This window comes from Coenobita brevimanus, chromosome 38, assembly GCF_032717465.1.
Source record: "Coenobita brevimanus isolate Jiangsu-jjx chromosome 38, ASM3271746v2, whole genome shotgun sequence".
NCBI lineage: Eukaryota > Metazoa > Arthropoda > Malacostraca > Decapoda > Coenobitidae > Coenobita > Coenobita brevimanus.
In genome coordinates, this window is record NC_136991.1 from 2521214 (window position 1) to 2535000 (window position 13787).

Consider the following 13787-nt stretch of genomic DNA (forward strand, 5'->3'; position numbering starts at 1 on the left):
CTCTCCAGTAAGCACTTGATGACAGTTTGTAGGATGTATGTGATGGATAGTGCTGCGTACTGCATTTTTTTCATTATGATAGTTTTTTTTTTTTTTTTTTTTTTTCCCCTGTATGAATTACTATTGTAGGCAGGTCACCTTTTGTTAAATCTCTTGAACTACTAAAGCATAACCTAGGGCCTTCTACATTTACAAGGGTTAATGTGAAACTTTTTTTTTTCTCTTTTGTTTCAGTCTTTGTTTGAACATGTGTTCATGATTTAACCATTAATCAGGCAGAGTTCTTCCTTAGCGAATTAAAATAGTCTGGTGTTAGCCAAAGTAAAATATGAAAGTGAGCATTTGCCCGATAAAAGGTTAGTGTATTATTGCTGCTGTTCCTACCACAGTATAGTATTATTTATATTGCCCCCAAAATACATTGGTAGACTGATGAAATAATGGAATAATTGGAATATTGGAAGTGTAAAATGATTGGATGCTACAGTGTATCAGTGATCACAGACAGGTAGTATTGACTTTGCTGGTTTATCTTTTTATGACCATCAGTAAGTTTAACTTGGAGGTACACTTTTGTTTCTCATTAGCATCAATACTGGAAAGAACTACATCATTTAATTGCATAATACTCTGCACTGTAATAAAAACAGTAACAGCCAGTCCCATGTTGTGCCTTGTCAGTTGTAGGGTCCTGAGGGTAGGCTACCATTGTCCACTTCATTGAAGGGTGGAGGACCAGCCTACTTCCCTTGGTGGCATTATGTAATTGTATAACACACTTATAACTCTTTATTTTCTTATAGCCTAGAACAGTATAGTCCGTTGGCAAAACATTGTGATGCCTGAATTAACTGTGTGATCTGCTTAATATTTGCAAAATCCACCTGGCTCCTGTACCATCACCAAATTTGTGTGCATTAGAATGATAGGTTCTTCTTGTTAAGTTAGTTAAAAAGGTTATTCCTGGTAGGCCATGAATGTATGATCTGTGTTTTGGGTTTTGGGTTCCAAAATAATATACCTGTAGTTAAACTGTGCTCTGCTGTATGGAAATATGGTGATGATGATGATAGTAGTGTATGATAATCACCAAATTTTGTCCCATGTCCCCAGGTACAAGAGACTGCCATCCGGTGTATCCAGAAGAACGTTCGTAAATTCCTAGGTGTGCGAGACTGGCCGTGGTGGCGTCTCCTAGTGCGGGTCACACCACTGCTGAATGTTCACCGCACTGAAGAAGAGCTTAGGACCACTAAGGTATGTATGATAACTACTTGTAGTATACAATAAGCACACACCATATTGGTTTAACTTGCAGGACTCTGGTTCTGGTGAAAAACTGATACATATAACCCCCGTATCCAAACAAACAATATCCAAATTTTCAGTCATCTGAATCCAAATTTTCAGTCATCTGAATTGCCATATATATATATATATATATATATATATCCATCATCCAATCCTATATTGCCCCATGAGGAGCGTAGAAACCCAGGGCTTGGCAGTTGGTCTCGATATATATTATATATATATATATATATATATATATATATTTCATTCATTCATTCATCATCCAATCCTACATTGCCCCATGATAAGTGTAGGAGCTCGGGGCTAGGCAAGTTGGTCCTGACATTTAAGATGAGACTGACCAACCTCACTCGTCCCTGAGTGACTGCACGTGAGCAATAAACCCCAACCACCTGTTGGATATAAACCTTCACCAGCACAATCCAACTGGAGTGCCTTAATTGTCCACCAAACCACCAGGCCCCATAATTTAGTTATATGGTTACCACCCAGTGTACTGTAGTAAATGGTCTCTTGGTTTACAGGAAACCATTTGGCTTGTCATTCAGTGTACTGTAGATTCACCTGTAGACAGAAGAAATAGAAAAGAATGAAGGAAAGAAAGACACAAAAGGAACAATGGAAAGAAGGAGGAGAGGAAAGGGGAGGCACCCGAGAGCGACACTACATTGAGTGGATGGCAAGCGCCCCCACCACCCAAATATCTACATATATTTATATATTCTGTACCTCAGTACTGGAGTCAGATCATTACAGTACAATATTCTCATTTATCCAAATTTCTGTTCATATTCTGTACCTTAATACTGGAGTAAGATCATTACAGTACAATATTCTCATTTATCCACATTTCCAGTACAATTTCTGTATGAAATTGTTCTTTTCGGCAGTAGCTGACCCTGTCAGCAATGTAGATTTGTCAGATCAAAGTAAAAAATACCACTAAACATACTCTTAAAACTGCTAGAATGTAATTAAATACAAAAAACTTCATGGCAGTTACAGTACTAGAAAAAAATAGTCTTTAGAACATTCCTAAAACTTTGTAAAAATTTCCACAAAACTGCTAAATCTGTGTACACATTGCCATAAAGCAGCTAGATTAGTTGTCAACAGTCATAAAATATTGCTGCTTAAGTGAAACGTTTACCAGGCCATTATTTTTTTTTTTGGTGCACGATCTTAGTAATATTTCCTTTGATATTCAGTTATGATTCCTGTATTACTGAACATTATGCAGTATCTGTTGCTGGTGTTGTGCTTCTTTATGTGTTAACTGACTGTTTTATGCCTGGATATTGTGGCTGCCTTGGTCAGATCACTGAGTACGTTGTATTTTTGTGAAGTGTTGTGAATCTGCAGATCAGCTGGCTTACCCGAGGTAACACACATGGGCCAGCAGAGGTAGGAGTTCAAGCTTGGTGTTGGGTATGTGCTGTGGTACATTACATTGTGTGACGTCTGTTGCTTGTATAGGGTATTGTGCAGCTTTATGTGCTTATTGTATGACTTTTTATGCAGGTCTTGTGTTCCTGTAAGTATGTAATGAGCATATTATGACTCAGTATGTACTTGGTGGGGTTTGACTAAAATCAGCCAAGATTAAACCTCTATGGCCACTTAACATAACCCCATATAACCCATGCTATAACCAGTATCGAAAAAATCACTGTCTGAACTAACTTTGCGTTTCACCTTGAATTCAGGGTTTGCCTCTATAAACAAAAATATCACTATATCACGATTCAGATAGATGAGCAGGATTTCAGTAGGACGTGTGTGGAAAAAGTTTGGTGCTGACAGGTGCAGCTAAGAAACTGCTAAATAAAGTATACACAATCATTGGATACTAAACGCAGTAATATCAGCTACTCCCTTTAAGACAATCCCTACACTCTACAATGGTTAGTGGATGCAAACTGTGCTGGAAATGGTTGCAACTTGCCTGTACATTACCATTCTGCCATCACATTAATTACATATCACAGTGGACATGTGGCAGCACAATACACTAAACATCAAAAGTAAGCCTCACACTTGCAGACAAACACACCCTCAAGATATTAAGATCAAGCAACAGTAGAGTAGGGATTTATTGCCACAGAATCGGACAGATTCGTACACGTGCACAGTAACAGCATGGCACCACCACAATAGACTAAGCTCACACAGATTCAGTGCTAAACTTCATTACACACACACACACACACACACACACACACACACACACACACACACACACACAATATGGTAAAAAAAGACCCTGTATGTGTGTGTGTGTGTGTGTGTGTGTGTGTGTGTGTGTGTGTGAAGGGGTTAGGTCAATATCAATAAACTGTATAATGATGAATGACAGGGGGATTGCTGGGTGGTCTGAACCCTCACCCCACACTACCACCACTTGTAGCACACCCCACCATCACCACTTCACCTTCACCACCACCACTTCACCTTCACCACCACCACCATCATCACCATCACCACACCACACCACAGACACCATTACCATCATCACTTCCTGCCCTCACCATCCTCACCACTACTATACTTTGTTTTTTTTATTGAGGCGAAGATGCACTTGACAGGTTGGTGATCGGCTGAATGCAACATGTCTGAATAGCATTTACTAACCCATATTCCCTCTCAGATATATGTTGTCAATTAATAATGCTAACGAGTAAAGAGATTTTGAAGTGATGTTGCGTTCAGCCAATCATCATCAACCTGTCAAGTGCATCTTTGCCTCGATAAAAAAACAGAGTATACCACTCATCGCTCACCACCATCACTGTCATCATCACCGTCATCATCACCACTCGACCCTCACCATCCCTACTGCTACTACAACTCCACCCTCTTCACAACCACTGCCATGACTACCCTACACTCTCATCTTTGCGACCAGTACATCCCACTCGCATCGTCACCACATCACACTTTCACCATCACACCACATTACACCCTCATCAAGATGCATTCCAGATTCCTCACCACAACACAGCACACAACACAACATCTTTGCCACTACCACACCACATGCACACCTTAAAAGACCCCTCAGCCAGTCTCACCATACCATCAGTCATCCACTGGCTTGGATTATTTTGCAGTATTAAGGAATTGTAGTTAAGTGTTCACACTGGGCCTGGGCCACTTGATGTAAGAGATGTTTGTAAGTGATAGTTCGTGGTCACCTTAATGAGTCACCTACAGTTTGCTTTTATTTTTATTTTATTTTTTTCCCACCTGATGAACTGGTCTACTCCCACAGTATGAACAGTAAGTCATGGTTCTGTGAAATTTAATTCCTTAGTTATGAGGTAGGAATGAGTCTCTGTCTTAGTAGCCCTCACAGAACTCTTCCCTGTTGTCAGTAGTGAAATAGAAGTACTAACAACAGGGAAGAGTTCTTGAGATGGTTACTGCACACTTCTTAGAAGTCAAGCACCACAGAATAATCAATGGATCGCAAAACTGAATGGCAGTAATAACAAGTGCGTCTCTCGTGGGAAGTAGAAGAACCGTTTTATGTTCAAGTGGACGTGAAAATCTTAATTCAGTGGGACAGGTGTGAAGCTGCAGACACTCACAGCCATGGCAGCATTCTCCTGAACAAGAGACATCACACATGCAGCCTCCTCTGCTGGGACGAATACAAATAGAAAAGCCAAGCAGACAAAGATGCAAGTAGGATGCCTTGCAGTGTGAGAATATGTCAGAGCATGAGAGAGCAACATGCAAGTTATTATTACATACAGCAGTTAACCCTAACTGGGAAAGGAACCAGGTGCTATACAATGAAATGGGAAGGAGACTTCAAGGAAATAATAATATGGATAGCCTGTTGTGTAAGAGTAGCCTCAAACAGTGGATAATAAAATATAATGCACTGTACATCAAAGATGTGAATTAAAGCATGCTTTATCATGGCAACATCTTAAGCATTGATAAGGTGCTCTGCTGATAACAGTTTGGAACAAGCTTGTCTGAGACTGACATCCACAAGGTCATTGACTATCTTATCAGCCAAATCAAAAGTAAAGTTAAGGAACTCCTTTACAGTAAGTAAATATCCTCAGAAAATAAGTGACTGCTTGAGGGTAGGGATGTTGGTAGTAGAGGACATGTTCGTTATAGTTATGCAGTAATACTGTATACTTAACAGAATCAAAGCACAGAATTCTTATTATTTGAGGATATATCATGCATTATTATGTTTATGAGGAAGTTAATTTATGTATGCAGTTATGAAGTTCTGTCAGGGTGGTTCACACTAGCCAAATTGCTCCCCCCCCCCCCCCCCCCCCGAAAGGTGTTCACACGTACAGGGACTGCAGGGGCAGGGACTCGGCAACAGTGTTTACAAATAAAAATGGACCACTGTACCCATACTAGGTGTGCATCTCTTGTTTTTGCACTTTGCCTACTTCAAGATGAACCCTCATGGCCGCAATTTAGCTCATGTGATCCGACCTTAACTGTTGCTTAGTTTTTTGATGGTTGGAGGGGCCATATGCATAAATTTCCTTAAGCATAAAATCATGTATAAGATTCCTTGTGTATACCTCTTTCTCATACTTAAATAATCATAGTTTTATACTCATGCTCATACCAGATACTGTACACCCAAACTGGAATGAATGTTAAAATGGGAGGAGTAGTAGTAGTAGGAGAAGTATTAGTGTAAACAAAGCACACAAGATGTCATATTTGTACTTATTCCCAGAGCTTTGCCTTGTTTGGTGCTTCCATTTTAATTCGCCCGGCCTTGTCTCCTGATTCCAGCAAAAAAGACTGATATGTTGGTCTCCATCCCAGGAAAAAAAAAAAAAAAAAAAAAAAAAAAAAAAAAAGGCAGCCCTGATTTCTGCCTGGGGGCAAATCCCTGCAAAAAACGACAGCAATTTAGTTCGTGTGAACCATGATTGTTCCCAAAAAGTTCTTTGGGGGGGGAGAGAATTTTTGCTGAACCATGATTGTTCCCAAAAAGTTCTTTGGGGAGGAGGAGGAGAATTTTTGCCTGAACTTAGTTGTGTGCTGTATGTCTACTTGATTCAGGGGTAATCTATAATGGATACAGAAGAGATGATCCAGGAATTTATTTACCCCTGCCAGATGGAGAGCAATGGTTTGACAAATATCATATGATAGTCTTGACCAGAGAGGCAGTGTAACAGTAAACAAATCTCATTTTGGTGGGTCAAAATGAAGTGGATCTCTTTAGTTACCACCAGAAAATCATGGCGCTGATACCGGATAAAAATTGGTTCCTTCCATGTTAAGTACCTGCTGAGCCTGAGCAACTAGCACATCTGACTTGAGTGTCCTCAGAGGCAGAGGAGGCTCCATAGTGGTGAAGACTGACCACAAAGAGGAGCAGAGGGAAATGCACCATTCCTTTGGAGAGACTGAGACCTAGTTCTTCCCAGAAACTGAATGAAGTTCGCTTTTATAATCATTGTCAGTATGAGGAGGATGAGGAAGAGCCAGCAGTGAGGGGCGAGAACGAGATGAATTGCTCCCATTGGAATTATCACTTAATAATCCTGACAATTCACTTCAACCAGTCATCATGAACCACAGAGACCCCTCCATATGGATGAAATCTCAGTGCTGGGTGGCCACAGAGGACCATTGTGAGTGCAGAAAATTATACTGTATGTGCAGCAGTGCTTGGTCCTGTACCCTCACACACTCCAGTTGAAGGTTTTGCTGACATAGTGTATTTTATGGCCTATAAGAAGTATCCCAGTTTTAGGAGGCATATTCCAGGAAAAAAAAGGCATTACATGCTTGGTCTACCTCACACAGCAAGTTGAAGATGGTGTAGCATGTTGAAGGATGGCAAAGTTTTATGCAAGTATCATATGAATTAGCTTCTTATGTCAGTGTTAGAAGCCTGAATACAGTACTTTGAATTGGGAAAATTGTGCAGCCAGTGAACCATCTGGTAAGTTACCTTGATAAGTTATTTACTGCAAAAGACAAGGAACTGCCACACTTCATTAACCCCATCACTATGGTTATTTGTTTTTATATGACAGTCTTACAATCTCCAGATGTTATTTCTCTCATTAGAAGCTTGGAACTGGAGGGATAAGATATAGTCTTCAGTTACTTCATTGTTGCAAGAGGCATCCCCTAAACTGAGTCATCTAAGGACAGGTAGAACAAAATATACTACCAGGCGATTGAAGGGGTTAGTTTTTACCTTCCTACACCTATGTACTTCTTGCATTTACACCCTGAGCCGACACTTACACATATAACCACGCCGTGTACAGTACAGTACTTTCATTCACAAGTGAGTACATCATTTCCATTTCAGCATCACCCCTCCCCCCACTTACACACCGTTCCCACAACCACATCCACATTCCATAAGCAGCCACACACACATCCACACCCATGCCCTCACCAGTACCCACACCATACTCACACTCGACATCCACACTCTTTCCTGTACATGCATTACATATCCACATTCACATTTCTACCTATATGCATACCCAGATCCCACGTCCACACCCCAACCAATACCCACACCTATGCCAAGATTTTAACCAGCTTCCTTACCCACATCTTTACCCATGCACACATTCTAATCCATACCCATATCCTTACTAATATTTCACATCCACGTTGCACGTACTCACACCCTTACTCACACCCACACCTCAATCGACTACCACAGCCACACCTACTTATTCCCCCATTACCCTGAAGCATACTCACACCCTCTCCCATTTTCACTCCATTATACATCTTTGTTTATGCCCTCACCCTACTCACACACTTTAGCACCCACTTTAACACACACACACACACACACACACACACACACACACACACACACACACACACACACACACACACACACACACACACACACACACACACACACACACACACACACACACACACACACACACACACACACACACACACACACACACACACACACACACACACACATTTCTGTACATCTCCACATCATCAACACCAATGCTTCACACATCCTCATTCCTCCCCACATCCCCACCCCCACTCCACATTCCTACATCTGCCACCCACATTCACACCTGTCTTCCACCATCACGTTCACCCAGTAACTCCACATACACCGTCGTACACATTCCATCCCCCCCCCCACACACACACACTACTGTAACCGTACCCAGCATGACAGCTTGGCACCGTGGGGTTAGATAAGGGTGAGAGAGAGAGAGAGAGAGAGAGAGAGAGAGAGACTGATATTCGTGTAATGGGTTTGGGTAGATAAGATGATGGAGAAGAATGGAAGGAATGAGACTCTTGTGGGAGGTAATTCGGTCAGTTGGGTTTCTTTGTCAGTGGTTTGATACGAGAGAGAGAGAGAGAGAGAGAGAGGGAGCGCTATCAGACCTACTGCTATGTTCCTGTTTCTTTCGGAGGTTCCCCAGCACCTCTTCCTTACGAGTTAAATTCATCCTCTGGTCCTCTAATGTATTCTTTTATGTCATATGAACAATGGAAAACGGGTAAAAATCAAGTAGAAGAAAGTATAGCAAAGTGATAAGAAGGATAAAGAAAACTAAGTAGATAATTAAAAGACGTGATATGGAAAAATAAATAGGAAAAATAAGAAGAGAATTGTAAAGTGTGACATGGAAATTAAATCGCTAAAGAAGAGGTAAAAAGCTCTCTAAGTGGACGACCGTATGACCCCTAGTGTGCTATGAAGAAAGCCGTGTCAGAGTGGCGGTCCGGGGGGAGTGAGAGCAGGCACCCTATCTGACACGTAACGCCACCCCACTGCGCCATGGACGTCATTTGGCATCGCTGGCGTCGTAAATTAGTGCATATTTTACTCGCGTGTCATTTCCAGGTCCCCGCTTGACTCAAACGCAGGATTTATTACAACTGGGCTATTTACGCTGTTAACGAAATCAGTAAACGCATTCAAACCATCACGTGTGTACATTGAATCGCCTAAATTATCAAAGGCATCACGTCGGGAATGGCGAGGCTAAAATTGACATCATGAGGCCTGGAGGTGTACTGTAAGACTTATAAGACTGTCTAGCGGTATCTAGAATGATGTAAGCCTACGCAAGTTTTAGTCGGCTTTAGAAGGGTTGATGGTAATAAGTATGATAGTCGTGCTTGGAGAATATTACACTAATTTTCACAGTTTATAAGTGAATGATTAGAGAAGACTGCAGTAGCGAGGTGTGTTGTGGATGTGTCATACCTCCATAATCTGGTTGGCATTCGAAATAGCACAGCTTCCTTACCGATTTATTTTGCACATTATGCCATGATATCCTGTAGTGTGTTACTCCGGCAAACATGTTGATATATATATATATATATATATATATATATATATATATACTCCGATATTTCTTGCAAGGAGATATTTAGATGCAATATACAAACTAAATAGGTAAAGAAGAAGTGTTAGGAAGTATGTACTAAGGAGAGTACGAGCTGGTGTGTCTGTGGGTGTAAGGAGGGGAGACGCGGGTGCTCCTGGTAGTAAACAAACATCGGGCAGGATGTGGGAGGGTTGCGGTGAGAGCCAAACCCAGTCAGAGTGCCTTAGTGCCCTCCCTCCCTCATACCTGTGTGTCCTCACCTGCCGGGGCGCTGTCAGAGACCCACACTACCTCACCTCGCATCCCAGTCTGCCTCACCTCCTCTCACACAAGCCTCCCCTCCCCTCATCTCTCCTTACACACGCCTTACCAAGCCCCACATAAGCCCTTCCATCCTTCACCTTGCCCAACACAAACCTCACTTCCCTTTCCTTGTCTCATCTTGCCTTACTTTGTTCCGTGCTAAGAGCCTCATCTCTCCTGAGCAGTACTTTCCTCCATGTTTTGCCTCACCTTGCCTTAAATCCTACCTCACTGTGACGTAAATTTCGCCACTCCCTTCGTCACACAAATCACTTCCTTCCCCACGCTCCATGACAGCTGCCCTGGTTACTGTACATCACTGAAAGGAAATTGTGCGCTTTGGCTTGTGACGCAGGCTAAGTCGACGAAAACCCAAGCGTTGTGGGTTCGGTAGATCTGAGGAAGATATTAAAGTCCATAAGCGATCGAACATTGTATAAAGACTCCAGACTAGTGAGAGCGTTAAGAATTTTTTTTGAGCACTTGACATTGGGTGCCCTGGAACACTACAAGACATTGAGCACCGTCAAGGCTCAGAATCAATGAAAACTGTCCCCATGAAGCCCTTGAGCTGTTACCTGAAGCTTGAGTGCTGGAGAGGAAGCAACTCACTGTGAATTATAGAACGTTTGTTTTGCTTAACTCTTTGAATAATACGTGTGATATGTACGTACACCTTAGCAACGCAATGTGGTAACCCATGACGCTGTAACCAACCTAATAACCACAATGAAGAGTGGATCTGGTGTCAGGAAAGTAGATAATGTCAGTGAAGTCAACATTGTACAACACGAAAACTAGTGACAAGTTACGACCACGATACTACTATGATGTCAGTCCTGCAGTACAATAAAAGTGGTGATGTCACTTCCGTAGAATAATATAAGCGTAATGTCCGTCTCTAGAGCTGAAGAATAATGATAACTTCAAGAGAATACAAGTCGTTGTGAATGGAGTTTTGTAGATGTGCTAAAAAGAATACAGAACCCATAACTAAAGTGTCGAGTATGTTAGTGTTGTAAGCCTTTTTGTTTTCGATAACGTAATGATTTAAGAGTAGAAACTGATGACCGTGAGTGCAGAGTTTCAGTACCTATGTGGAATAATTTAAGTGGTGGAAAATACCCATGTGGCATAATCCAGAGATGCAAGAGACCTTAATATCAGCACTGTAACCTGCGGCAATGTAATGGTGATGTCTGGAGTGTAGAAACTGAGGATTGAGGTTAGGTTAGAAGTTAGAGTATGATGGTGGAGCGTCCTTTGGTGACTGTGAGGTGGGTGGTGAGGCTGGAGACGGAGAGGGTGGAGGGGGAGGGGAGCCCCGCCCTTCTCCACGAGCTGTCCTGCATTCACGAGGCCTTGGCTGTCCCTTGCCCCACCACGGTTAGTTATTACCCGTCTTTATGAGAGAGAGAGAGAGAGAGAGAGAGAGAGAGAGAGAAGGGGGGGGGGAGTTGACGGAAAAAAAAAAAAAAAAAAGTCCAGCTCTCCTGAATGAGGTAATTACACTCCCAAACAAAGTGAATAGGGACCCTGTACAGAGGCACTAGATTAAGGAAAACATAGAGTCGGCTCAGCGCACCAAACCACAGAGAAACTGATTTTGACAGAGGTCGCATGATCCTTCCCCACCCACACTGTTCACCATCACCATCACTACTCCCATTGTCTCCATCACCATCCTTATCTCCACCACCACCACTGCCACCCTCGTCACCCTCACTCCCACTGCTCCTTTCCTTCACCATTTCACCACCACAACCTCCTCCTCCTCCTCCTCCTCCTCCTCCTCCTCCTCCACATCACCACCACTCCCTGCCATCACTCCACTTCACACATCAACCATATGACAGATCTTTGGCCATCTTGCAGCCTCGCTTCGCTAATGCACATGCTTTAACCATTGCTCATTCAGTTTTCAGATATTTTGATGCTTGGGCTGCAGTGGGCGTTTTTAAGTCTTTCTTCTGATTAGTACCTGACGATTTTCTTCTGCTGAGAGAAATCGTAGTAAAGAATAAAAAAAAAATCTCTAGTAAACCCTTAGTTGTGATGTAGGTATATAGGTGTTTTATGCTGGTTAATTCCATATGATTCTCTCTCTCTCTCTCTCTCTCTCTCTCTCTCTCTCTCTCTCTCTCTCTCTAATCTAATCTAATTCCTAACAGTAAGAGGGTTGTAGTCAGTGTGGTAAGACATAAAATCATAACTACAACAAGAGTGTGTTGTAGTGTGGTGATAGTTTTTGTGGTAGTGGTGGTGGTGATGGTGGTAGTGTCGTGGTCGTTGTAGTATTCAGAATGGTGGTTGATTGTGGTAGTGTGTAAAAGAGGATAATTGTAGTTGATCTTTTTTTTCGTTCATGTCAAGAACCTTTTGTTTGAGGGTAAATGAGGGTATGAATATGCAACGAGAAGAAGACAAGGGCGGCAAAGAAGTCAGCTAACCCGTCTGTGTGTGTGTGTGTGTGTGTGTGTCAGCTACTCCCCCAACCCCTCCCTTCCATATGTCACTGAGGTTGCTAGGGGGCAGTGTTTCATTCACTACATTCTTTTTATTCACACCCTCCACATTCTTCCTTCTCTCATCCACACTCCCCTCCTATCCCTCACCCACACTCCTTCCCTTCCCGTACCCACACTCCCTTCCCTTCCCTCACATACACTCCCCTCCCTCCTCTGATCCTCACTCCCCTCCTTCCCCTCACCCACACTCCCTTCCCTCCCCTCACCCACACTTCCCTCCCTCCCCTCATCCCCTTTCCCCACACCCACACTTGATTCCTCTGTCCTTCAACTTCACCCTATCCCTCCCTTTACCCTCACCCACATCATATCCTTCCTCCCCTCATTCTCTCCTGCCCCCTCCCCTCGTCCTTTCCTTCCTTCTCCACTTCCTCTCCCCTCTACCGTATCCCATAACCCTTCCCACGTCTTTCCTTCTTATCTTCCTCTCTCACCCTTTCCATGTCTTCCTTCATGCCCTTACCCCTCATCTTTCACCCTCACCCTTTCTCCACCCTCCTGTCACTCTCCACTTTCAGCCTTTCCTCCCACCCACACCCACTTCAGTCTTACACCCACCCCCACATCCACTCCACACAACGTGCACTTGAGATGTAATGTATATGCCTTTTCTTTTTATCACATTACACACTCATTGTCAGTCGTTGTTGTGTATTATCACATACCAACTGCCACCACACCACACACCCACACATACACTCATACTGCACAGTCACATCTTTACCACACCACACACAACCATACCACCCCACAATACCTCCGCTGCACCACACAACCATACCACCCAACAATACCTCCGCCACACCACACAACCGTACCACACCATAACCACACCCTCGCGGTCCCTACTTGAAACCATTCCCACATTCTCACTTCACCCTATTAACCACACGTCACCACCACAACCACCACAACCAAGTACCCTACCTAAGCCATACCATACACACCTACACCTACATCCCACACGTACACTTACACTCCACACCTACGAGTAACGAAGAACAATATGCTTCGTAAACTGATAGGGTAGAACAGGCATTAGTTCACCTAGAAGAAGGTCGTATTTGTTAAGTTTATGTAATTGATTTTTATTGTTTTTTGCTACCCGATGAACTTAGGGATGTGTTGTCATGGGAGGTGTGTGTGTGTGTGTGTGTGTGTGTGTGTGTGTGTGTGTGTGTGTGTGTGTGTGTGTGTGTGTGTGAAGGGCAGTCACTAATACACATACAGGTGACGATTGGTTCATATAAAGGGAACTTCTGGCACCTCCCTTTTCATTCAC

The 13787-nt window shown here is 42.9% G+C and overlaps 1 protein-coding gene across 1 annotated transcript in view; it reads left to right on the top strand.

The window, feature by feature from the left end:
• Nucleotides 1-13787, top strand: part of LOC145396485 (unconventional myosin-XVIIIa-like) — a 474506-nt gene that overhangs the window by 323497 nt on the left and 137222 nt on the right. Inside the window, exon 18 of the mRNA XM_080269857.1 lies at nucleotides 1114-1257. Coding sequence (XP_080125983.1) covers nucleotides 1114-1257 — 144 coding nt within the window. The remainder of the gene's footprint in view (nucleotides 1-1113; nucleotides 1258-13787) is intronic.